This window comes from Vipera berus (genome assembly GCF_964194415.1).
Source record: "Vipera berus genome assembly, chromosome: W".
NCBI lineage: Eukaryota > Metazoa > Chordata > Lepidosauria > Squamata > Viperidae > Vipera > Vipera berus.
Genome location: NC_138210.1, coordinates 42,262,442 through 42,289,159, shown reverse-complemented (window position 1 = coordinate 42,289,159; position 26,718 = coordinate 42,262,442). Strand labels below are relative to the sequence as shown.

At 43.4% G+C, this 26,718-nt stretch overlaps 1 protein-coding gene across 1 annotated transcript; it reads left to right on the top strand.

Annotated features, from left to right (window-relative positions):
• On the top strand, positions 1–24,765 carry LOC308676586 (NEDD8-conjugating enzyme Ubc12-like). The gene is made up of 6 exons (XM_081342465.1): positions 1–404; positions 1,512–1,606; positions 16,501–16,539; positions 20,348–20,451; positions 22,557–22,620; positions 23,137–24,765. The coding sequence occupies exons 1-6, from the start codon at positions 296–298 to the stop codon at positions 23,275–23,277; spliced, it is 552 nt and encodes a 183-aa protein (XP_081198591.1). The 5' UTR covers positions 1–295; the 3' UTR covers positions 23,278–24,765.
• The last annotated feature ends 1,953 nt before the right edge of the window (positions 24,766–26,718 follow it).

Sequence of the window (26,718 nt, the reverse complement as noted above, 5' to 3'; positions counted from 1 at the left end):
TGCATTCAGACTTACACACGGAGCAAGCAATAGGAGAAGCGGCGGCTCTCTGAGGTGGGACTCCCCCGGTTGCTTGGTCCTTTCCCTTGCTCGGCCTCCTCGCCCTCCTCGTCCCGTCTCTGTCGGCCGGCCAAGCGGGGCCAGGCCGCGGGAGTCGCTGCCCCCCCCGGCTCCCTCTTTTCTTAAGAGCCGGGCAGTATTGTGTTGGGCCTGGCTGCGGTAACCACTGGGAGAGGTCGAGGTCGGGGCCGGAAGGGCCAAAGAACAGTTAGGAAGCCACCAGGAGCCAGCCAATATGATCAAGCTATTCTCGCTGAAACAGCAGAAGAAGGAGGAGGAATCGGCTGGCGGTACCAAAGGCTCCAGCAAGAAAGCGTCTGCCGCGCAGCTCCGCATCCAGAAAGGTTAGAGGGAAGGTCGAGAGACAGATGGGTACCTGCATTTATTTCTAGGAGAAAGAAACAAAGCCAGGCCGTTGAGGGCAGTGGTGCTCCTGTTTTTTCTTCCGTGCCGCAAGGATCAGCTAGCATTATTGTAGGTACCTCCTGTCGACAACAGGATTAAGACTTCGCCCACCGAGGGCTTGCTTTCTCAGTTGCTCCCGTTGATGACCATCACGGGTGGTTTTTTTCATTTTCGTGTGGTGCCTTAGTGCTTCGATTTTTCTCAATATATTTAGTGATGATCATAGCAGCCAAGCTTTGGTAAGTGTGACTGGAAAAGCCCTTCCTGCTAGTGGCTGCTTGATGAGTTCATGTCAAATCATTGAACTAGGCAGGTCCTAATTTCTTTTACTTCCAGAATTCTTGGATATTAGGAGTCTGGCTTTTCAAACTCACAAAGCTATGGTAGTCTGATTTTCTTCATAGGATGAAGTTATAAACACTATAATAGGTTAAAGTAACTTGTGGGTACATGAAAACCTCAAACTGTATATTGCTGATTTTTTTTCTTGTCCTTCCTAAACAAAGTTTTGGCTATGCTTTATTATAAACTATTGGAGTTAGACTACTAGGCTATGAAGTGTTTTCTATTAATCTTGGACACATGCAGTTTTTTGTAATTTCAAATATCCTGTTTAAAATAACTCCTCATTCAGAATAATCCATGCCTATAACTTGCATTTTCATTATATTACAGTAATTTGATTGTCCCTTAATAGTTGTCAGTTCTTGTGCACCTGCACATATTTTGTTTCATTTTTGTAGGATATACAGTGAACCAAAATTTCCAACAAGCTATCCTGGAGCCATTTTAGGAAGATTAGAACATCATGAGATTGGATCAAATTTGCCAGTTTAGTTTCCTGTCTTGTAGTCAAGAAACTGTTGACTTAGGGTTTTTTCCCTTTTCTAAAACTTTTCAAAGAAATGTATCAGTGTTGAGCTAATGATCAAAATAAAGAGCAATTATATATTTTGGTTTTGAAATAGAGGCTTTTCTATTGATTTGGTCACAAACCTGTAACAAGCTGCCTTCTCTAAACTGACAATTTCTTCTTTTCCTGCCAGATATAAACGAACTTAATTTGCCAAAAACATGTGAAATAGACTTTTCAGACCAGGACAATCTTCTCAACTTCAAGCTACTTATCTGCCCTGATGAGGTGAGTGATGTAGGCATAGGAAGGAAATGTTTAACATGGCACTGCATACTGTGCTGTTTGAATCTCTGAGCCCCATAATCAGTGCGTTAGGCTGTGCCCAGTGCTGGCTGAGTTTTTCCCACCTCCCCTTTTGTGGTTTTCTCTGTATAAGGGATGATTGATAGAACTTGGTTTGGGTAATAATACTTATTGAAAATAGCTTTAATCATTAGGGCTCTTGTAGTTGAAATTGTAGAGAGTACAGGTAGTCCTCAAGTTACCACCACAATTGAGACCAAAATTTATGTTGCTAAGTGAAACATTTGTTAAGTGAATTTGCCCCATTTTACGACTTTTCTTGCCACAGTTAAGTGAATCATTGCATTTCTTAAGTTAATAACATGGTTGTTAAGTGAATCTGGATTCCCCATGTGACCCCAGGACACTGCAACCGTCATAAATATGAACCACTTACCAAGCATCTGAATTTTGATCATGTGACCCAGGGGGATGTTGCAACGGTCATAAGTGTGAAAATGGTCATAAGTCACTTTTTTAAAAAATATACTTTATTAAACAAGTTTTAAATAAAAACAACAAGAACATTATTACAAAGTACTGAAAAGTGCGTCAAATAGAAAAACACCAAAACACCCTATACACCAAAAAACAAAAACAACATTAAACAAGACCGGGGAGTGTAATACTATCCCTAATTTTCTTTTTCTCGTACATCCCAGGCTAAGTAACCTTTAATTACCAAATATTAGAAATCTATAATTGTATATATCTCCAGATTCTATACCTCAAATAATAATACACAATCATCTGGTATTTCCCCCGTTGAAGTTAAATATTCTATTTTGTAACCATGAATACCAGGAATCCCAACTTTTATTAAAAAGTGATTCACTTTTCCCTTTGAGAATATATGTCATTCGATCTGACTCTGCGCCTAGTAATACTTTCTCTATTACTTGATAGTCCGTTGGGATTTCCTTCGTCTTCCAATATTGCGCATAAGTCATACGCGCCGCTGTTGTAATATGTATTAATAGATACCATTTTTTGGTACTTCTTGTGGCTTCATCCCCAAGAGGAAAATAGCTGGGTCCAATTGAAAATCATATCCTGTTATTTGAAATAACCATTTTTTTATATTGGTCCAGTAACGCCTAACCTTTGGACAAGTCCGCCATTGATGATAGAAAGTGCCCCTGGCAGAATCACATTTCCAACATTTGTCATTTGCATTGGGAAACATTTTTGAAATTCGTGCGGGAGCTAAGTACCATCTATACAACATTTTGTACATATTTTCTTTAAATGCCGTTGCTAACGTTAATTTTATATTTTTCTTCCAAATTTGTTCCCACTCCTCTAATTCTATAGTGCGATCAATATTTCTCCCCCAGGCAATCATTACATCATTTATTGTTCCCCCTTCCATCCCATAAAACAAAAGGAGATTATAGGTCTTAGATAAAAATTTAACATCACTTCCCCATAAAATCTTGTCTAATTCTTGTGGGATTATATCGATTCCAAACTCCTGCTTATCCCTATTAAACCTTGAGCTCATTTGAGAATACGACCACCAATCCAACTCTATACCCCCAGAATGTAACTCCTCCCTGGATTTAAGATTGCCTCTCAGATCTATGAGATCTTTATACCTATAATTTCTGTCTGGATTGTGTAACGTCGAATAAGTTACAGCTTCCAAAGGAGTAAACCAGCCAAGTATCTTTGTATAGATCCACCCTCTCACCATACGCCATGAGTTTATCAATACATCCCTAATATAATGATTAGAGAAAACTTTATATTGACTATCCTTCCTTGGCCAAAGATAGGCATGCCATCCCTGCGTTAAGTTATATCCTTCAATAGTTAACACCCTCCTTCTAGATAACACAACCCAGTCCCTAATCCAAGCCAAGGTAGAGGCATGGTAATACAGCTCCCAATGTGGGAGCCCCAGTCCTCCCCTTGTTTTGTGCTCCTGCAGCGTTCTCCTTTTAATATGCGGCTTTCGATTATTCCATATGAATTTACCAACTATCTTTTCTAGTTTTTAAAAAAATTTCTTGCCTAGTTTTGCAGGAGCAGTTTGGAATAGGTATAACCACTTTGGCAAAATATGAGTCTTAATCACTGCGATTCGTCCTAGGATTGAGAGTTGAATGTTTTTCCAGCTGTCTAATTTCTTCTCCATCTCGGTCATCAATTTTTGATAATTTAACTCCTTTATAGATGGACACCTTGAAGATAACCAAATACCTAAATATTTAACTTATTTAACTATTTGGATCCCCATCACCTCTTGTAATTGTACCTTGGATTCAGTTCCGATATTCTTTACCAAAAATTTAGTTTTATCTCGATTAATCTTTAAACCTGCTACTTCTCCAAAGGCACTAATTTCCTCCAGTAATTTAGGGCCTGATTCCAATGGGTCTTCCAAAATAAAAACTAAGTCATCAGCGAAAGCTTGAAGCTTATATTGCTGATCATTTATTTTTAATCCTTTAATATTATTATTTTGCCTAATTATAATCAATAGTGGTTCTAAAGTCAGAATAAACAGCAGAGGTGAAAGGGGGCATCCCTGTCTCGTACCTTTTTGTATATCAATTTTCCCAGTCATTTCACCATTGAATAATACTCGGGCAGATTGCGTAGTGTAAATTGTTTGTATAGCTCTTACAAAATTTGGTCCAAATTTTAATCATCTGACATATTAAAAATTCCCAACTAACCATGTCGAATGCTTTCTGAGCGTCAAGAAACATCATTGCCAACTGTTTACTAGGGTGCATCTCATAGTATTCCAACGTATTCATCACTATTCTAAAATTATCTCTTATTTGCCGATTTGGAAGAAACCCATTATGATCTGAATGTATAAATTCTCTTAAGAATACTTTAAGCCTGCCCGCCAGAATTGAGGAAAAATTTTTATAATCTGCATTCAATAGCGAAATGGGTCTATAATTTTTAACCAAGGTACAATCTGAATCTTCCTTTGGGATCAAAGATATATAAGCCTCTGTCCATGACTGGGGTATTTTCCCTTCACTCAAAACCTCATTAAATAAATCTTTTAAATGGCCACTAAACGTTTCCAACATCTCTTTATATAATTCCGCCGGGAGTCCATCCGTTCCCGGGGTTTTCCCATTCGATTGTTTCTTAATTGCCTCCTTTATTTCCCCTTCTGAGATTTCTGAATTCAAAATTTGTTTTACATTCTCAGGAACCTCCTGTAAGTCCACCCTTTCTAAGTAACTTCCAATCCTTTTTTCTAAAATTGGGTCTTTCTTATACAATGCAGTAAAGAATTCTTGAATCACCTTTTTCTTTTGTTCATTTGATCCCACCATATTTCCCATCCCATCCTGTAACCATTCTATTTTTCTCACAATAGCTCGCTTCCTAAGCCTATAGGACAACCATTTTCCAGCCTTGTTGGCATGTTCAAAAAAAATTGTTTATTCCTTTGAATTTTCTATGCTAATTCACGTTGATCCAGGAGGGAAATCTCGTGTCGCGTAATATCTTTTCTCTCCCTCGCTATTACTGAGGATGGGTCTTTCTGAAGAGCCTCCTCGGCCTCTGTCAACATTCCCATCAACTCCAATCTCTTAACCCTCTCTTTCTTCCACTTATGTGCCGAATACTTAATTGCTATCCCTCGAATCACTGCTTTCGCAGTGTCCCATATAATTTGAATTGGTGTATCTTCCCTTCTATTCTCCTCAAAAAAGTATCCCATTTCCTGGTTCAACAAGTTTTTGAATTGTTCTTCTTTTAAAAGAGCTGCTCTCATTGTCCATCTATACCTCTTCTTTTCTCCTTTCCAAACCAAAACTAACGGGCTGTGATCTGCCCAGTCATTAGTTGTAATCTCTATTTCCCTAACCATCTCTTTCAATTCATGGGATGCCCATATCATATCTATTCGAGTCCATGTTTGATGCCTGGGGGAGAAATAAGTATATTGCCTCTCTTCCCTGTGAAAATCTCGCCATATATCACATATACCTAACTCCTCCCTCACTTGATCCCACACCTTAGGCAATGTTCTTTTTACCCCTTTAAGTAAATGTTGCCCCGGGGTATAGTCTTTATCAACATCTACTATTGCATTGAAGTCTCCTACAATGCATATATGCTTGTATTCTAACCCTGCTATTACTTTATATAAACCTTGAAAAAAGGCACACTGATTATTATTATTTATTTTATTATTTTGCTGATTACAATTTGGTGCATACACATTCACCAATAAGATCTTCTTCTGAGCCAATCGAAGTTCTACCATCACTACTCTACCTTCTGTATCTGAATACACCCAGTGGGCCTCAATATTTCGCCGGACGTAAATCACTACTCCCCTTTTCTTTTGTTCTGCCAGGGACACAAAAACTTCCCCCAATTTTGGGCACGCTAGTACATTCTGTTGACTTTTAATGATATGGACTTCCTGGATACAAATTATATCATATTTTAATTTACAAAGTTTGGACCAAGTTTTTTTCCTCTTAATAGGAGCATTAAGACCGTTAATATTGACAGAAAAAGGCAAACCTCTTCCTGAATGTCACTGCTTCACTGTATTCTTTATTTTTTTCGCTAACCGTGTCTCCATTTGAGGGCCCGAGCCTCCCAATTCCCCAGCATCTTCCTTATCTATAGTCTTCTTTTCTTTTAATCCTCCACTTCTCCCCTTGAAATCCAATTGGACTTCTTCCTGGCTTTTGCCTTCTAACTCCTCCTCACTCTCCTGATTGAACTGAGATTCAAAAAAACCATGGGCATCCTGTAAGTTATCAATACGATATCTCTTGTCCTGCCATATAAAAGCCAATCCTTCTGGAATCAGCCATCGGTAGCGAATGTCAAATTTCCTAAACTGACTTGTTAGGAAATCATATTTTTTCCTCTGATCTCTTACTCTTCTTGGTAGCTGCTTAAGAATAATTACCGATCTTCCTTTAAAGGATATAGTCTTCTCTCTTGCTTTCCTTAGGACCTGCTCCCGCACTGATGTTTTATTCAGTCGGACATGTATCTCTCTCGGGAGTTTGTTTCGATGTGCATAACTAGTGTAAACCCGAAATACGTCATCTATATCCCTCAACATCTCTTGTGGGTTCACCTCAAGCACTCCAGCCAAAATCTCTGTCACAATAGTTTCCAACTGCTCCTCGGTCCTCTTCAATGTTTTGTAAACATAGGAAGAAGGCAGATTTATCCAAGGGCAATTATTTCATCCTCCAGGCGTTTGTTAGCTATCACCAGCCGGTGTTCCATACTTTCCACTTTTACATCTGTCTTATCCATTCTCGTTTCCACCACCTGGATCCGTTCCTCTTGACTCACTACCATTGTCTGCATTTCCTGGAGCTTCGTATGTATACTCCTTATTTCTCCCTTTAAACCTTCCATCTGGTTACCCATCTAAGCCTTCATTTCCCGCTTTAACTCTTCAAATCCTATAGCTGTAGTTTCCTGATTTTTCAACATTAAGTCTTCAAGTGACTTGAACATATCCTGAACTCCCTGTATAGATAAAGCGTCTTTATTCCCTGTCACTGTCTCATCCGGAAATTTGCGAGCTGTCGGGTGTAATTGACGGGGATTGTGTGGGCACAGGCACTATGGTCGTCTTCTTGGCAAAAGTTGTTATGGTTGCCATTTCCGTTATTATTTGGTGCTCTTCCAAAATAGCCTACACTTACCCAATCTCCAAGACTCCTCCCCAAGCACCTCGTACTCTCAATATTATCCTAATCACCCAATTTCTTTTTAAACCCCTAATATTTAACCAATATTCACTTATAAATATTCCTGTAAACAGTTATATCAAAACTTATCAAATTATGCCAATTAATCAATTAATTATCCATACACACAATTCAATACTAAATCTCAACCATAATACCAATCAAAAACTGATTAATATATTAGTAAATTAATTATTTTTAATCACTTAATTTATAAATTTATGGAAGAATTATTTCCTTTATAAAAATAAATAATCAAATCTAAGTTTATTAATCCCCTTCATGGATTACTGCCTTGTCGTGGCGAAGGGGCTTGTGTAATTCAATGAAGCTATGAGCTATGCCGTGCAGGGCCACCCAAGACGGAAAGGTCATAGCAGAGTGTTCTGACAAAACGTGATCCACTGGAGAAGGAAATGGCAACCCACTCCAGTATCTTTGCCATGAAAACCCTATGGACAGTACCAAAAGGCAAAACAATATGACGCTGGAAGATGAGCCCCTCAGGTCGGAAGGCGTCCAATATGCTACTGGGGAAGAGCAGAGGGCTAGTACTAGTAGCGCCAGAAAGAATGAAGCGACTGGGCCAAAGCCGAAAGGACGCTCAGCTGTGGATATGTCTGGTGGTGAAAGGAAAGTCCGATGCTGTAAAGATTTTTTCTCCATAGGAACCTGGAATGTAAGATCGATGAATCAAGGAAAGCTGGACGTGGTCAAACAAGAGATGACAAGACTGAACATCGACATCTTAGGTATCAGTGAACTAAAATGGACAGGAATGGGTGAATTTAATTCAGATGACCATCAAGTATACTACTGTGGGCAACAATCCCTCAGAAGAAATGGAGTAGCCTTCATAGTCAATAAAAGAGTACGAATCCTCAAAATGGCAGAATGATCTCAGTTCGAATCCAAGGCAAACCATTCAATATCACAGTAGTCCAAGTCTATGCCCCAACCACGAGTGCTGAAGAGGATGAAATTGACCGGTTCTATGAAGCCCTACAGCACCTTATAGAACTAACATCGAAAAATGATGTTCTTATCATGGGGGATTGGAATGCTAAAGTAGGAAGCCAAAAGATAACCGGAATAACAGGCAGGTTTGGCCTTGGAGTGCAAAATGAAGCAGGGCACAGGCTGATAGAATTTTGTCAAGAGAATACGATGGTCATAGCAAACACTCTTTTCCAACAACCCAAGAGACGGCTCTACACATGGACATCACCAGACGGTTAACACAGAAATCAGATTGACTGTATGCTCTGCAGCCAAAGATGGAGAAGCTCTATACAGTCAGTAAAAACGACCAGGAGCTGACTGTGGCTCAGACCATGAGATTCTCATTGCAAAGTTTAGGCTTAAACTGAAGAAAGTAGGGAAAAGCACGAGGCCACTCAGGTATGAATTAAATCATATCCCTGTTGAATATACAGTAGAGGTGACAAATAGATTTAAGGAATTAGATCTGATAGACAGAGTGCCTGAAGAACTATGGACAGAGGTTCGCAACATTGTACAACAGGTAGCAACCAAAACCATCCCAAAGAAAAAGAAATGCAAGAAAGCAAAATGGCTGTCTGAGGAAGCTTTGCAAATAGCTGAGGAAAGGAGGGAAGTGAAAGGCAAGGGAGAAAAAGAAAGATACGCCCAATTGAATGCAGAATTCCAGAGAATAGCTAGAAGAGATAAGAATGCCTTCTTAAATGAACAGTGCAAAGAAATAGAAGAAAACAATAGAATAGGGAGGACCAGAGATCTTTTTAAGAAAATTGGAGAGATGAAGGGAACGTTTAATGCAAAAATGGGCATGATAAAGGACCAAAATGGCAGGGACCTAACAGAGGCAGAAGAGATTAAGAAGAGGTGGCAAAATTACACAGAGGAACTATACAAGAATGAGCTTAATGTCCCTGATAATCACAATGAGGTGGTCACTGACCTTGAGCCAGACATCCTAAAATGTGAAGTGAAGTGGGCCTTAGAAAAGGTGAGCAACAACAAAGCTACTGGAGATGACAGTATTCCAGCTGAGCTATTCAAAATCTTAAAAGACGATGCAGTAAAAGTGCTACACTCAATTTGCCAGCAAATTTGGAAAACTCAACAGTGGCCACAGGATTGGAAAAGATCAGTTTACATTCCAATTCCAAAGAAAGGCAGTGCCAAATAATGTTCAAACTATCGCACCATTGCACTCATTTCTCATGCTAGTAAAGTCATGCTTAAAATCCTACAAGCTAGACTTCAGCAGTATGTGGATTGAGAACTACCAGAAGTACAGGCAGGATTTCGAAGAGGCAGAGGAACTAGAGATCAAATTGCCAACATACGCTGGATCATGGAGAAAGCTAGGGAGTTCCAGAAAAACATCTACTTCTGCTTCATTGACTATGCTAAAGCCTTTGATTGTGTGGATCATAACAAACTGTGGCAAGTTCTTAAAGAGATGGGAGTACCAGACCATCTTATTTCTCTCTTGAGAAACCTATATGTGGGCCAAGAAGCAACAGTGAGAACTGGACACGGAACCACTGATTGGTTCAAAATTGGGAAAGGAGTCCGGCAAGGCTGTATACTGTCGCCCTGCCTATTTAACTTATATGCAGAGCACATCATGAGAAAGGCAGGGCTAGATGAATCAAAAGTTGGAATTAAGATTGCCGGAAGAAATATCAACAACCTAAGATATGCAGATGATACCACTCTAATGGCAGAAAGTGAAGAGGAACTAAAGAGCCTCTTGTTGCGGGTGAAGAAGGAGAGTGCAAAAGTTGGGTTGAAACTTAACATTAAGAAAACCAAGATCATGGCATCCGGCCCTCTCAATTCCTGGCAAATAGATGGGGAAGAAATGGAGGTAGTGACAGATTTTATTTTCCTGGGCTCCAAGATCACTGCAGATGGGGACTGTAGCCACGAAATTAAAAGACGCTTGCTCCTGGGGAGGAAAGCCATGGCAAATCTAGACAGCACACTAAAAAGCAGAGACATCATCCTGTCAACAAAAGTGCGTATAGTCAAGGCTATGGTCTTCCTAGTTGCAATGTATGGCAGTGAAAGTTGGACCATAAAAAAGGCTGAGCGCCAAAGAATTGAGGCCTTTGAACTATGGTGGTGGAGAAGACTCCTGCGAGTCCCTTGGACTGCAAGGCGATCAAACCGGTCAGTCCTAGAGGAGATCAACCCTGACTGCTCTTTAGAAGGCCAGATCCTGAAGCTAAAACTCAAATACTTTGGCCACCTAATGAGAAGGAAGGACTCACTGGAGAAGAGCCTAATGCTGGGAAAGATTGAGGGCAATAGAAGAAGGGGACGACAGAGAATGAGGTGGCTGGATGGAGTCACTGAAGCAGTAGGCGTGAGCTTAAATGGACTCCAGAAGATGGTAGAGAACAGGAAGGCCTGGAGGAACGTTGTCCATAGGGTCGCGATGGGTCGGACACGACTTCGCAGCTAACAACAGCAAAGTTTATTAAAGTAGGGGTTAAATATGTTGTTATTATATAAGATATAAAAAGGAAAAATATAGAGAATATAGTAAATAGGCCCTATCAATGGCAAAAAAGGGAATAAGTAATAATATGGATAAGCCAATATTCAAAAAAGGGGGGGGAAGATGTAACCTAGTTCAGTATATTTAAATTCCTTATTCTTCAAGCAGGCGTGGCAGTCCAATTCAGTTCAGTTCAGTTCCTCTTCTCTGCTGACAAATATTACGATGTTACAATCCAACTAAATAAACCTCCAAGAAAGGAGCAGAAAGAAAAATCCGATGCCAGATCGAATAGAAAAGCGGGTCTCCAGGCTGTTATGCATTAACGAATTAACAAATCACCATCCAGATCCCAGATATTTCAAAAGGAGAAAAAATAAAAACACTTATCAAAATTTAAAGAAAGAGTCTATCCACGGAAGAAAAACACCAAGGAAGTAACTGGAATCCTCAAATCAGCCTGTGAGTCTCTCTAAGGCGGCTATTGTTAAAAGCCTCTATTGTTGTCTGCCGCTATAATCAATTAAGGCTGGATAATACTTCACGCTGCTCACCTCTCAAACGATCATCAAACGAAAGGGGGGATTCTCATTCTCTTTTAATATTCACTCTTAACTCGGCCTAGGACGTCAGTAGCTTCCTTCTAAATTGCTAAGTCACAGCTCCAGGGCAGCCATTCTTCAGGTGCCTTCTCTCAATACCGGCACCACGGGAGGATTTCTCACTGCTAAGCAGGGATTTTGCAAGTTCCCTGCAATTGCGGAGCGTCCTCTCTTCTTTGCCTGCTGATCCCCAGCTGGCGATGGCTATGTAGAGCCGCACAGTATCGGGAAAACAAGCTGCGATCCGAAGAGATATTCCAGGACCCGCTTGCCTGCTGTGACCTCAGTCCCCATAAGTCACTTTTTTCAGTGCTGTAACTTTGGTTACTAAATGAACTGTTATATATCGAGAACTACCTGTAGTACATTGAAGGGATCAATGTCCTGGGATATTCCCTCGATGTTGTTCATTGCATCCTGCCATATTTCTTATTTACTTCTTATATGTATCCTTCTTAGCTTGTCACTGCACCATAAATACTAAACCTGTCTGCTCAGCTTTTCTTATATTTTGTTTTTAGGATAATTATAGTAAAAGATTTAATTTAATTTAATTTAATAATATTTATATACCGCCCTTCTCCCTGAGGACTCAGGGCGGTTCACAGGGCAGAATAAAATACTAAATACAAACGTTAAAACAAGATTAAATAATTGCCCATATTAAAACAGTTGGAATCAAGTTCTAAAACACCAAGTTAAAATTAAAACACAAGACTAAAAACCCCACCAATCCCCATCAGGCTAGGCCGGCTTGAACAAACAGAAACGTCTTGAGATCGCGACGAAAGGAGCGAAGATCGGGCGCCATCCGGAGCTCTACCGGTAGCTGATTCCACAGCTCCGGAGCGCCCACAGAGAAGGATCTCCCCCTGGGGACCACCAATCGACATTCTCTGATCGGTGGCACCCTGAGGAGGCCCTCTCTGTGGGAACGCACAGGGCGCAGGGAGCTTGATGCCGGCAGCAGATGTTCCCTAAGGTACTCCGGCCCCATGCCATGAAGGGCTTTAAACACTGTTACCAGTACCTTGAATCTCACCCGGAAGACAACTGGCAACCAATGCAGCTCACGGAGCAACGGTGTAACGTGGGAGTATCGGGAGACTCCCAACACAACTCTCGCGGCTGCATTCTGTACCAGTTGGAGCCTCCGGGTGGTCCTCAAGGGCAGCCCCATGTAGAGAGCGTTGCAGTAGTCTAGACGAGAGGACACGAGCGCATGAGTGACCGTGCACAAATCATCCCGGCTAAGATAGGGCCGCAACTGGCGCACCAGGCGAACCTGGGCGAAGGCCCCCCTAGTCACAGCTCCTATATGGTCTTCCAGGGTGAGCCGTGAATCTAGGAGGACTCCCAAGTTGCGAGCCCTATCTACGGGGGGTAATAGTTCACCCCCCATAGCCAAAGGTGGGACATCCGAATAAACCCGGGATGAAGGTATGCAGAGCCACTCAGTCTTGTCGGGGTTGAGCTGGAGTCTGTTCCTCCCCATCCAGACCCGAACCGCCTCCAGGCACCGGGACATCACGTTGAGGGCATCACTGGGGTGGTTTGGGGTCGAAAGGAAAAGTTGGGTATCATCAGCGTACTGATGATACCCAACTCCAAAGCCACGAATGATCTCACCCAGCGGTTTCATGTAGATGTTGAACAGGAGAGGCGAGAGGACCGACCCCTGAGGAACTCCACAAATGAGAGACCTCGCGGTCGACCTCTGCCCTCCTGCCAACACCGACTGCGAACGTCCCCGGAGATAGGAGGAGAACCACTGTAAAACTGTGCCTCCCACTCCCAAATCATCTATTTCCCCAAATCATCTATTTACTGTGTTTGAATTTTGAATTTACTTGTTCAGAAGTCAGTGTGGCTTTTTTTATTTAAATGGCTATGGCCACACCACATGAATGTGTCACCTGTTCAGAAGCATGGTCTTAAGTAGCATGATATCCATAACTGGTTACTTTGGAGAAACTTCATGAGTGGGGTGATTCACTAGGCCAATGTCTCCTGTGATATTAACATATCAGTATAGAGTATGTCTGATATTTTTACTTTTGTGCTTTAAGTCCATCATTATTGCTTAAAATTCACTTTTTGAATGCAATGTGGTCCATTTTTTACATAAGTTAGCTCTGAAGGTAGGCAAAAATGTCTTTGCAAAGTAACTTATTCTAATATGGGGAGATGGTTGGCATTAGAAGAGGGTAAGGAGAACCTTAACGTATTCTATTTTTAATTAATTCGTCTGTGAATTGGTATCTTAATTCTACCTTGTCATGGTTCAAAGGTGTGAGATGTTAGGGGAAAAAGAAGAGTGTCAATCAGCATAGGTCTCTTTGGACCATTAAATAGAGATGCAAAACCTAATTTACCAGGTTATATTTATCTTCTGAAAGTCTTAGCTGTAGACCTTGAGATCTCCAAAAATGGTTACCATGTTGTAATTTTAAATGTGGCAGAAATGGACACCATTAAATACAACACTGGAGAGTGATCATTATCAACTAAATTTAATTCATATGTAATTTAAATTTAGTTTTTCTGCTGCATTCACTATGTTTGGGGGAGCAGCTTTCATCTTACCACTTGAGAGTTAAGTGAGTTTTTGACCATTAGAATTATAAAACACTGAATCTGACATCTAATTTAGTTCCTATATTATCTAGGAACTTATAGTAGGTTAATCAAGCTCAGCAGACTGTTTGCAGTTGCCACTTGGTGACATGAATCATAAACCTGTTGGCATATGTTCATTATAAAGTGGCTTTTGCTATTTTGTTTATTTAAGGCAAGAGCCAAAAAGGTCTGCAAATTGTGATTCATGTTATTTAAATATTATAGGAGGAAAGTTGCCTTGCAGTGGCTTGTGTACATTCAGATTGAACTGATGAGTCACCAGTTCATTGTTTTCCTTTTACTGATCATGCTGCATATGTAAAATTTAGAAACTTGAAATATTTATCACGTTTGTAAAGTTGCCTGACTCAATGATGACTCTGGGAAGAGTACAGTATTAAAAACAAATTAACAACAATAGAACAAAACTAGTAAATACCCTGAGAAAATAAAACCAGCACCTTCTCAACCATATCGCATACCCATAAGGGACCTGCCACTCAACCTAACCCAAGGCCTTGGGGCAGAGTCTGGCTTTAAGGGATAGCAATAGCAATAGCAATAGGAATAGCACTTAGACTTATATACCACTCCATAGTGCTTTACAGCACACAGTCAGCAGTTTACAGTGTCACCATATTGCCCCTAACAATCTGGACCCTCATTTTACTGCCCTTGAAAGGATGGAAGACTGAGTCAACCTCCCGCCCCATCAGGATCAAACTCCAGACTGTGGGCAGAGTTAGCCTGCAAAACTGCATTCTAACCATTTCATGGGTGTAGGACAACTCAGCACAGCCAGCTCACTGCCGCCAAGTCACCACAGGACAACTCACAGTGGGCAGCTGGAGGGAAAGTGTCAGGCAGAGAGCGGGTGGGCAGAACACACAATGGTGGCAGCGTCTGGGAGCTTTCCATTTTCACACCCACTGCCACCAAGCTGTGGGCCGAAGAGGCCAGGGACGGCGGTGGTGGTGGGCAGGGAGGTGGCAATGGCTGGGGACATCCCATTTTCACACACTGCTGCCACTGCTATCCCCAGCCTTTTTGGCCCAGAGCTTGCTGCGACAGCAAGGTTGTGTGAAAATGGGGCTACCCACCCTGCCTGCTGCCACCATCCCTAGCCTCTTCAGCTTGGGGCATGGCAGCAGCAGTGGTGGTGGTGGTGTGAAAATGGGAAGCCCCCACCGCCCACCCCATCCATTGCCGCTGCCACCTGCCCTGCCACCACCGCCATCCCTGCCCTCTTCAGCCTGGAGCTTGGTGGCAGTGAAAATGGGAAGCCCCCGTCAGCTGCCACTGCCCGGCACTCTGCCCACCCACTCTCCTGCCCAGCTCTCCCTCCATCCATCTACAGCATGTTGTCCCTGGAGCGAGTTGGCAGCGGTGAGTTGGCAGAGGCAACTCGGCAATGGTGAGCTGCCTGCACCAAATTGTCCCATGCCGCCACTGTGCCCCCAGACATCTTCCATTGCGCAACCAGGGCTCTGGGCTCATTTGAATGAGGCCAGGGTAAGAGGAATATGAATCTCTGGGATGATGCTGTGCCAGAGGGTATGTGCTACAACACAGAAGGTGGCCTTCCGGGTTCCCATCAGATGACATTGTTTAATCAATGTGGCTTAAAGCATGCCAACTTTTTCAGCTCAAACAACTGCAGACACTATAGGGTTATTCCTCAGATAGGTAGGCCCTATATACCTGAATAACATCTGGAAGCCCATTGGTGTCCAGTGCAGCTCACAGAGCTGAGGTGTTACATGGGCACCCCGTGGCATGTCCAAAATGGAGTAGTCTTCAAGAGCAAAGTCATGTTGAGCACATTTTGTACATCCACATGAAATATTCAAACATGAATAATTGTCTGGAGGACTTCTCAGTCCAAAAGGTACAGAAGATGGATCTCTGTGACTGCTTTCCTTGGGAGGAAACCCTCCCAAATTGCTCTCCAGTCCAGAATATTGAAGCACAATCCCATTCAAGGCTCCCAATGAAAACTTTCTAGCTTTGCCTGATCCAAATACCCAGGGTTTTTTGTTTGTCAGAACATTAGGAAAGACTCTCTCCTCTTCTGAGCATGATGTCCTGTCTGTCTACTACCATTTTTACATCTGCTTGCACAGATGCACCCAGCAGCTAAGAATTTCCCATTTTCTGTATCTTTTAAGCCTATTCTAGGTTGGGTAGCTGACTGTATTTCCAGAATTTGGGAGTGTGAAGTAGATGTATGTGGAAATGACAAATGTGGGGAAGTTGATGGTTTGTGTTGATGGATTGGAAAGTGAATTACTTTGTTGTAACTTTAATGCTGCCCACCTCCCATTTTCCCACAACTGATATTTCTGAGAGTTGTTTCCTTCTGTTTGGAGCCATACTTGCTTAAACTGTACAATGCTTGCCTTACAGGGATTCTATAAAGGCGGGAAGTTTGTGTTCAGTTTTAAGGTAAGCAATCTGTCTCTGTTCTCTAAGACATCTAATGGGGCAATACTATATATCTGGCTTTTCTTGGTGCACACAGTAACTTGATATGGATAATACCATTCAGTGTATTTCAGCCTTCCCTGTGTAATTTGGGTAGCAACATATGGATGAATAGTGTCAACATAAGAGTTAATATAAGACCAATTCAGGGCAAAGGTTGGGAACTGTAGGTTGCAAAAATCAAATGTGTTTGGGTGCTTCACTGTTTTCTACCTAGAGCTGAGTTGGGTTTTACTCCTGAACTAGGAAAAGTCTCTTAGGTTTTTGGGACTCCAAGCAGTAGATTGATTACTCACTGAGCAAATTTTGCAGAGTCCCAAGTATGCTTGGAAGTATGATTAAAGATGGGGAGGAGTCAACAACATTTGTCCTAGATATTTTGCCTATTAGAGGGTGTTAATGATATAAATGTTGAAAAGAGTAATAATAAGAAATAGTACTGAACTATTACGGAAGAAAGCAACTGTTAATGGTTACTGTCTGCGGCTCATTGGAACGGCTTCTATGTATGGATTTTCAGAAATTTGAAATGAACTGTGTTTTAAAATTAATTGTAAGTTAACTAGATATCAAAGAAATGGACATTCTGTGTTTGGAATAAATATTATACAGCTACATGTAACACTTAAGGCTTGTGGATTATTTGATAGTGGTTTGCTACAATTAAAATATTGCGCTTCAAGTGACATGTCCCCAAAATGGCCTGAGGTGCAGATGCATCTCGGTGACAACCATGCTGTATGATTTCACAACTTTCTGCACAAATTATGAGATTAGAAATCCGATTGTATTATTATAATGTTTTTCTTAAAAAATACCTGAAGAAATTGCTTCCTTGATATATTGCATGGCTGAAATATATAGGCTGGCTGGCTTGCTAGTTATCCCATAGCCTTCTAATGATTTGGTTGCATACAGGTTAGTCTATCCTCAGTATATACAGTACTTCATAGATATGTATTGACATCCCAATAGCCTCAGATTTCATGTAAAGAAAATCCAGTTGTAATGAATATTAATACATGTCTGAATACGCAGGTTGCTCAAAGCACAGGACAGCCCAAAATTGTTTGGAACTTTTGCCAATCTTTGTAATAAAAATGCTTAGGGTAAAATATGCATACACTGTGTAAGGGAAAAAGTGATTTATGAAAACCTCCAAGACCAGGGGTCTTCAAAACTTGGCCCTTTTATGACTTGTGGACTTCAACTCCCAGAATTCCTCAGCCAGGCACACTGGCTGAGGAATTCTGGGAGTTGAAGTCCACAAGTCATAAAAGGGCCAAGTTTGAAGACCCCCTGCTCAAGACAGTTGGGTTAAAATAATGCTAATGCAGAAAAAATGCAGTGTGTAGGTTTTTAGAAAATCTGTCTCTTTAACTGGAGATTAAGAAAGCAGAAAAACCTCATGCTGTGGCAAAGTCTGCCATTTCTGTCTTTGGCAGTTCTTTACTATCAGTAGAAATTAGGATATTTGGGGCGGGGCTGTTTGTCAGAAGAGAAAGGAAAAGGTCTAATATTCAAGTTTCTGCTGAGAATTTCATGGAGAGGTCTCTCCTTCCTGAGAAGAGACAAAAATGAAGTATTAAAAAAGTTTTAAATAAAGTAATTAGAGGGAAGGATTCTTATGAGAAGGGTCTTGGAAAGTTTTCAAAACTACCCAGTACTTTCAATTCATTGAAAGTACAGGTAATCCCCGAGTTACAAGCGTTCACTTGAATGCTTGTTCAAAGTTACGCGATCAGCTCCCCCTAGTGTTTACAAGCAAGTCTCAAAATTACGAATATTGCAGCCCCACGGCAGTCGTTCTTACGAGCGACTTCAGTGGCGCTGCAACATTCACCCTATTTCCCCCCATTACTACTCACAACTGCTTCCCCCTCCCTTCCTGCCGTGCCGGACTCACCTTGTAAAAGTCCTCTTTGCCGTAGTTTCTTTCCCTTTGAGGGAGAGGAGAGTCAGCTTTGAAATGCTTTTCACATGGACAATGGAAGTTTCTGGAGTCCGTGAGCTCACACGAGTGTTTGAAGTTGCGCCAAATCACGGACCTCAGAAACTTTCATTGTCTATGCGAAAGGTGCCTGTCTCCTGCTCCTGCCCCCAACTCCTTTCTGCCTGAGGGCAGGCCTGAAGCCTTCAACTGAGGGAGAAGGCCAGGCCCCTTGCACCTGCGTCCAGCCCACCAGAGCTCACTGCGCTGGGGGAGAAAGTGGCCTCAGAGGCCTCCTCCAAGCCGCCCGGAATGGAGGACATTGGATCCAGGCCTCGGAGGGGTCCTCCAAGCTGCTGCCACCCGGAACAGAGGTCAGGAGAGGTCCAGAGGCTCTGTTCTGAGCGACAGCAGCTTGGAGAAGTCCTCTGAGGCCTGGATCCAACCTCTGGGGGCATGCAGAAGCGCCCCCCCCCGATCTCCGTTCCGGGCACAAACGGCTTGGAGGACCCCTCTGAGGCCTGGATCCAACCTCCGGAAGCTCTGTTCCAGGCAGCAGCAGCTTAGAGCAGTCCTCTGATGCCTGGATCCAACCTCCGGAGGCATACAGAAGCCTCCCCTGATCTCTGTTCCAGGGGCGGTGGCCGCATGGCTCCAGAGTTGGAGGGAAGCAGGAGGCAGGCATCGCAAACAGTGTGAGTTCAGGCACCCATTCTCTGTGAAAGAGGATTGGTGCCTGAACTCGTGCAATATTACGGCACCCAGGGGCTTCCATCAACTCTCCTGTCCCTCAAAAGCAAGAACTGCGGCAGAAAGGAGACAGATCTTTTCAAGGTAAGTGAGTCTGGCACGGCAAGAAGGGAGGGGGAAGCATGAGGTATCTTAGTGGGTCGGGGAGGCCTTGGGGGCCTGTTCCATCACTAGCCCCCCCCCAAGACCTTCCCCACCCTGAGATGCTTCATGTGCACTTAACAAGCCACATGTGTTTTAACGAGCAGGGAGTTTTCTTGTTCGAGGTACGAGATTCACTCCCACGAGTTTTTGAGTTACGAGTGGAATATGCAAGCTCCATTACACTCATAACTTGAGGACTACCTGTATTTAAGATTCCTGCCTTTAGCACTAAGGCGTGATGCAAAAAAGCTACTGTCTTTAAAACATTTCATTTTTATTGCATCCTTCCAAATTTTCAGAGTAGTATGCATGGTTCATTATTTTACACTACGGTTATCATTTGGATCCTTGTCAGTGTTTGTACTCATAAGGACTTGGAGCTCATGATCTCAGCAACTCAGTTGTAGCAACTGTTTTCATACTGCTCTACAATCAAGTTCTTAAAGAAAACAAAGTAATTGAAACATCAATACAAACAAATATTTCGCATTTTGAAATCTTCCCAAGATTGAATAGTGGACATCAATTATCTGGACGCGTTACATTGTACACATTGATGGAGAAGACAGAACTCCTCGCCTGTTTCCCCATTCTAGTTTGGGGCATTGTATACTTCAAAATATAATTTATCTTTTGTACCATTGAGATGAACATGAATTTGGGCAAACTCCAAGAGGCAGTGGAGGACGGGGGGGGGGGGGGGGGGCTGGTGTGCTATGGTCCATGGGGTTCCGAAGAGTTGGACATGACTTAGTGACTGAACAACAGTAACAACCATTGAGATATGGCAAGACCCAAAATCTACTGGCAGGAAATTAGTGAAGAATGGGAAAGCCTTAGATCGCTATGTGGATGGCCCCATATTTTTGGGTGGAATATTGAATGGACCATAATAAACATGAAAAAACTAACAGTGTGTCTTTCTGTTTTGTGTTTTATTTGCAGGTGGGGCAAGGTTACCCGCATGACCCCCCAAAAGTCAAATGTGAGACTATGGTATATCACCCAAACATAGATTTAGAAGGCAATGTTTGCCTAAATATCCTCAGGTACAAAGCATGTTCTGTTGTTCTAATACAGGTAGTCCTCGAGTTGCGACCACAATTGACCCCAAAATTTATTTTGCTAACTGAAACATTTGTTAAGTGAATTTACCCCATTTTATGACTTTTCTTGACACAGTTAAGTGAATCATTGCATTTGTTAAGTTGTAATCGTTGTTAAGTGAATCTGGATTCCCCATTTACTTCGCTAGTCAGAAGATTGCAAGAGGGGATCATGTGACCCCAGGACACTGCAACTGTCATAAATATGAACCACTTGCCAAGCATCTGAATTTTAATCGTGACCAGGGGGATGCTGCAACAGTCGTAAGTGTGAAAAAAGGTCATAAGTCACTATTTTCAGTGCTGTTGTAACTTTGAACGGTCACTAAATGAACTGTAAGTCGAGGACTATCTGTATATTCTCTTTTCATTCCTATTATCTTCTTCCTTGCAGGATCAGAGCAAGTTTTAAGAACAAACATTGTTCTTAAAGTATCAACTTATGAAATATTTTCTTTTTGAAGTGAGCAAAATGCTTGTATAAATGTGTATTCAATGACTGCTCAACTACATTTACTGAATAAAGCATGATTTACAGATCATAGGAAATAAGGAGCAGGCAAACCTTTGCCTATGAACTCTTTCTCTTTAGCCCCCAGAGTCTCCTTTGACCATTGCTGAAAATTGGTGGCACAGTTTCTTACCATCTTAAGGCAAAGACATAAAACTTTACTGTAAATTCTACAGTTTACCACAATTTAATTACTGTGTTTCCCCGAAAATAAGACCCAACCAGAAAATAAGCCCTATTATGATTTTTACCTGTGCGCCTAATATATGTCCTACCCCCCCAAAATAAGCCCTAGTAAAGAGCCTGCCCACTCCATCCCACCATCTGGTTGCTCGCTGCCACAACGGGGCAGGAGAGCACGCATCGTACCGATGCCACCGCCACAAGTTGAGGCAAGGCAGCTGGGGGGCTACCTCAGGGCCCCCACAGACAGGCAACCCACATCCCGTCACCTGTGGATGCCCTGGGGGTGGGGTGGGGGTAAAGATGCTAACCCCCACCCCACCCCAGGGCATCCACAATGCCAAATCCTAACCCCCACCCCAGGGCAACCACATTCCTTCACTAACCACCTTTCTAGCTCCATTCTCCACATGCAGGGCAACAAAAAAAGTTTGTGGGACTAAAAAAAAAAGATCAATCCAACCTTCCAACTTCTCGCAAAACAAAAAAGATCTTGCAAAGTTGGAAGGTCTGATTGAACTTTTTTTTTTTTACCAGTAGTCTCACAGGCTTCTTTTGTTGCCCTGCACGCGGTGGCGGAGAACGAGCTGGAAAGCAGATTAGTGAAGGGATTCTTTGGGGAAGCGAGGGGAGACAGGAAAGGGGCTGCTCCGGCCACCGCCGCTGCCTCACTCTGCCAGCATTGGCTCTGAAGGCCAGGTGGCCAAGGATACTGTTGGGGCTTCGTCCTCTACCCACCCCCCACCTCACTTAGTGGTCACGGCATGGGTACATTGCTCAGCCTCCTGCTTCGTTACGGCGGCGAGTAAGGAGAAGAAGCAGGCCGGCAATCCTGCATGGGGCTGCTGGAGCCGCCGCTGTGAGGCCAGGCAGTTGTCGGCACATTGATAGCCTGGTTGTGGGGCCCTGTCAGTCCGTGCTGGGCGTGTGGGGCACCTCCACACCCCCGCCTCGCTTTGTCCTCAACCCCCCCGCCTCGCTTCATGGCCGCAGCCCCCTCTCATCTCGGTAGCAAGCAGACAGAATGGGCAGGTGGCCGGCTGCAAAGGCCCTTAAGTAGGGCTTACTTTCAGGGTAGGACTTATATTTGGCACAGGCGTGAAAATCGGGCTAGGGCTTATTTTTGTGGTAGGTCCTATTTTCAGGGAAACACGGTATTTCAAAGGTCTGATTCTAAGAACTGTTGACTTCATTTTTTTAAGGATTTGGGATATTAAACATATTTCAGTTTGGATCAATCTTCATAAAGCTTTTTCTTTAACAATGTGAATCTAAAACATGATTAGTTATTTTTTAGTTGGGTAAACTTTCCTGAACCCGAGCTCATTTTTTTCATTATTTTTCTGGCCCACAGAGAGGACTGGAAGCCTGTACTAACAATAAACTCTATAATTTATGGCCTGCAGTATCTCTTCTTGGTAAGTATATGTGGAAAGCCATGGCATTAAGGCTGGAGCACTATCTTCCTTCTCAGTCTGAGCAGGAAGAATGAATGTAAGATTGGGGGAGAAATGATACAGAAAGCAAAGCACAGTGTGCTCCTGAGGAATCTAGTGTTCTATGTTAGAAGGAAAGTGAATGAAATAAAAACAAGTTGGTGTCATTACTGCCTGTCTGATCTACCGGGTGAGGCTGACATCAGTCTTGCAAGTCTCAATGTACAATTCTTCCTGACCTAACTTTTACAGCCCAATAACTTGGGAAGGGTCCCTCCTTTCAGAGTAGTGTTTATGCTAGTTGGCAAATACAGGGCAAAATTATAGTGGGTGAAAACTGACTTTTTAGGGGATAAAGAATCTAAGGAGTAAGATGCTGTCACTTATTCTTACAGCCTGATTAAAATGGACTCCTTGTCCTCATCCAAGGATCCAAGGTCCTCATCCTTAAACTGCCACAAAACCCTGGCATTTAATGGTGTTCTCTTCCCTCTCTAGGAGCCAAACCCTGAAGACCCCTTGAACAAAGAGGCTGCTGAAGTCCTCCAGAACAACAGACGCCTGTTTGAGCAGAACGTCCAGCGCTCAATGCGGGGCGGCTACATTGGTTCCACCTACTTTGAGCGCTGCCTCAAATAGAACTGACCAGCTCCAGGCACAAATTTGCTCCCCCTCCCCTCATCTCCCTTCTAGTTCTTCTAAGGGACGCTGCCAACACTGCTTTCATCAGCCATCAAGGGGGCACAGGAGTCAGGAATTGGTAGAGGCCCCCTTCCATCTTTCTCTCCCCCCACCACCCTACTGCCCCCTGCCAGCCTGGGTCTTCAGCAGCCACTGTCTCACCAGATCCTTGTACCTCCTTCACTGCTCTCTCTGTACTGCTGTGGGGCGAAGGGGTGAGGTTACTGTTGCTTCTTTGTCTCACCCACTGTGTTGGGTTAACTACCTGTTCCTGTGTGTGGGAGACCCCATTCCTGGTGCCCATCAGTCTTTCTGACAGCTGTGGTTTTGCAGCTAAGAACAGAAGGTTCCCTATGTGCTCTGGCATTTCCTGATTGCACTGCAGTGTTATTCAGCTGTGGGATCTGCAGGCCATTTGCCTCTCCTTTCCTCCCCTGCTGGGTACCAGGGTTTCTGACTGCAACTATTAAATGTGGGAGGCACTTGAGGGCTGGAGCAAGATGCTCCGCTCCCTCCACTAGACCCCAAGCATTGCAACTCAAGGGGGAGGGGCTGGATCAGGCCTTTTCTTTTAGGATCAACTGACTTGTATGTCCAGTTTTTAAGGAAAAGCTGATAAAGCCACCACTAACACCAAGGGTCTATGACAACTCGCCCCGGACAACACGCCGCTGGGACAACTCACTGCGAGCATGGGCCTTCCGCTCTGGTTTCCAAAGCTGGCCTGGCTTAAGGGAGGCGAAAGTTCCCACCTGCCTGCACTCCTTCTCCGAAGGCTTCCTTCGCCTTGCTTTCCAGGCACACACACACCCCGTGAAAGGCGGGCTAAGTGGGAGTCGTTGTTACATGAACAGACACACACCATTCCGAGTTTGGGGACTTTTATCCGCACCCAAGCTGGTGAGCTGCCAATCATGCCCAGGCTTGGGGAGAGGCAGCTCTCCTTCGGTGTCCTGCGTTGGACCCTGATGGCTCCCAGGCAGGGAGAGGGGCAAGCAGGGAGGGTGACAGGGCAACTCGCTCCCAACAGTCTTTGCTGCAAAGCGTCTTCCCTCTGAAGCATCCAGTCCAGAACAGTGACTCTGCATAGCCCGCCTGCAATCCTTCTCCGAAGGCTTTCTTGCCTCGCGTTCCAGCACACTCCACAAATGGCGGGCTCAGCAAGCATCATTGTTCCACAGACACAGAGACACCCACACCATGCTGAGCTTGGAGACTTTTATCTCTGTCCCACGGCGAGGTGCTGGCAGCGAGTTGTCCCATTTCACACCACCAATCCCACCAATGCTAATGGTAGTAATAAAAGTAACGGACACTACTGATCCCATTGTTCTCTACGAGGGCCTGGCCAACAATGAACTGTACTCTGCCTGTCCAGTGACTCCTGGAAGACTGGCCAACATAAAGCCACTGTAATTCTACTGTGTTGGGTTATTAAATGGGAATATTAGCATATCCAATTTGCCCTTTGCCTCTCATTTTCTGTTTCCATCTTCCTTGGTTGGTGCATGGGTGGAGAGGGTAGGGAAAGGTGATGTGTACTGGTTGGAACTGTGGTCACAGGATAGCATAGTCACTGATACAGAATACTCTATGCATATATCGACAACTCAGTGTAGTCCTTCGAATACAACTGCCTGTATGACTGTTCTATGGTAGGATCTAACAAAGGTGCTGACTTTCCACCATTATATATATCCTGTTTTGCTTACAAGATCCCTTTCACGATCTCCCTCTAGAAAAATGCACTTCTCTACCTAACAGTGATACTGCCTATTGGTTCTAAGCATATACAGTCGTGTGAAAAAGTACACCCTCTGTGAGTTCTATGGTATTACATATCGGGACATAGTAAAAATCACCTGGTCTTTAGCAGTTGTTAAAAGTAGGTAAATACAACCTCAGATGAGCAACAACACATGACATATTACACCATGTCATCTATTTTACAAAAAGAAAGCCAAAATGGAGAAGCCATGTGGGAAAAACTAAGTCGCCTTATGATTCAATAGCTTGCAGAACCACCTTTAGCAGCAATAACTGGAAGTAATCATTTTCAGTATGATTATTAGTCCCTCACATCGTGGAGGAATTTTAGCCCGCTCTTCTTTACAACATTGCTTCTGTTCATTGAGGTTTGTGGGCATTTGTTTATCGTCCTGTTGAACGACCCAATGTTGGCCAAGCTTTAGCTGTCGGACAGATGGCCGTTAACATTTAACATGCTGAGGCCTGTAGAGTCTGAGATGTAACTCTTGGATTGTTTGCAGTTTCTCTGAGCATTGCATGGTCTGACCTTGGGGTGAATTTGTTGGGATGTCCACTCCTGGGAAGATTGGCAACTGTCTTGAATGTTTTCCATTTGTGAATAATCTTCCTCAGTGTAGTACGATTGACTTTAAATTGTTTGGAAATGGCCTGATAAGCCTTTCCAGATTGATGGGCAGCAACAATTGCTTCTCTAGGATTATTGCTGAAGTCTTTACTCTTTGGTATTGTGTTAACACACACCTCAATGTTGGAATCCAGCAAACTCCTAAAACTTCAGCTTTAATAGAGGTAGTCATACTTGCACTTTCTGTTCACCTAATCTAGAGGTGTCATAATCTGGGAATAGTTCAGGATTCAGGATTGCAGAAAGGCAAAGACTTTTCTAACCTATAACCTATAAAAATGATTTAGAGACTAAAATATGCTTGTCTATTCAGCCCTGGAATGTCTTGGTAGCTAATAGGCCATGGCCATAATCTAGCCCTATCAAGATGCTGCTTAACTGCTGGTGGTAAAACAGAAATGCTACTGTTCTGTCTCCTCCCCACTTTCCATCTTTCAGTTGTCATTCTTATCGCCTTTTGTGATGGTACTGTTGTGATTCAGGGCCAGCCTGTGGGTCCGGCAGCCGGCTCGGATGTCTCGGATGACTCAGACGAGGGGGAGAGCCCCCAGCCAGGGCCCTCTTCTCAGCTGCGCGAGCCTGACAGTGCGGATGATGATGACCCACAGCTGGCCCTGTTCAAGGACGCCCGACGCAGGAGGCAGTCAAGCAGGAACAAGCAGAGAAAGGCTGTGGGACTCCTCGGAAGGAGGCACAGGGAGGCCACGCCCTGAACTCTAATAAAAGGAGTGTTTGGGGAAGGGCTGGTTGCTGAAAGCAACCGCTCCGTTTGAGGATCAAAGTTCCGGTATCTCGTTTCTTGTTCTGTTGTTTGTGTAATAAACCTTGGCAGACGCTTTCCAGCCTCAGACGCTCTCCAGCCTCTGCCGTTTGTACAGGGGTTGCCTTTCTGCAAGGCCGGTAGCAGGCTGGTACAGAACAGTTTGCTTTCAGCCTCCCACCCCTTACTACTAAGATGGAGCAGCTACGTGCCGAGAATGCTCAGCTTACTCAGCAACTCACTT

Coding starts and splice junctions, on each gene's coding strand:
- LOC308676586 (XM_081342465.1), top strand. CDS start 296: ATGATCAAGCTATTCTCGCTGAAACAGCAGAAGAAGGAGGAGGAATCG. Junction 16,540..20,347: donor AGTTTGTGTTCAGTTTTAAG/GTAAGCAATCTG, acceptor TTTTATTTGCAG/GTGGGGCAAGGTTACCCGCA. Junction 22,621..23,136: donor GCCTGCAGTATCTCTTCTTG/GTAAGTATATGT, acceptor TTCCCTCTCTAG/GAGCCAAACCCTGAAGACCC.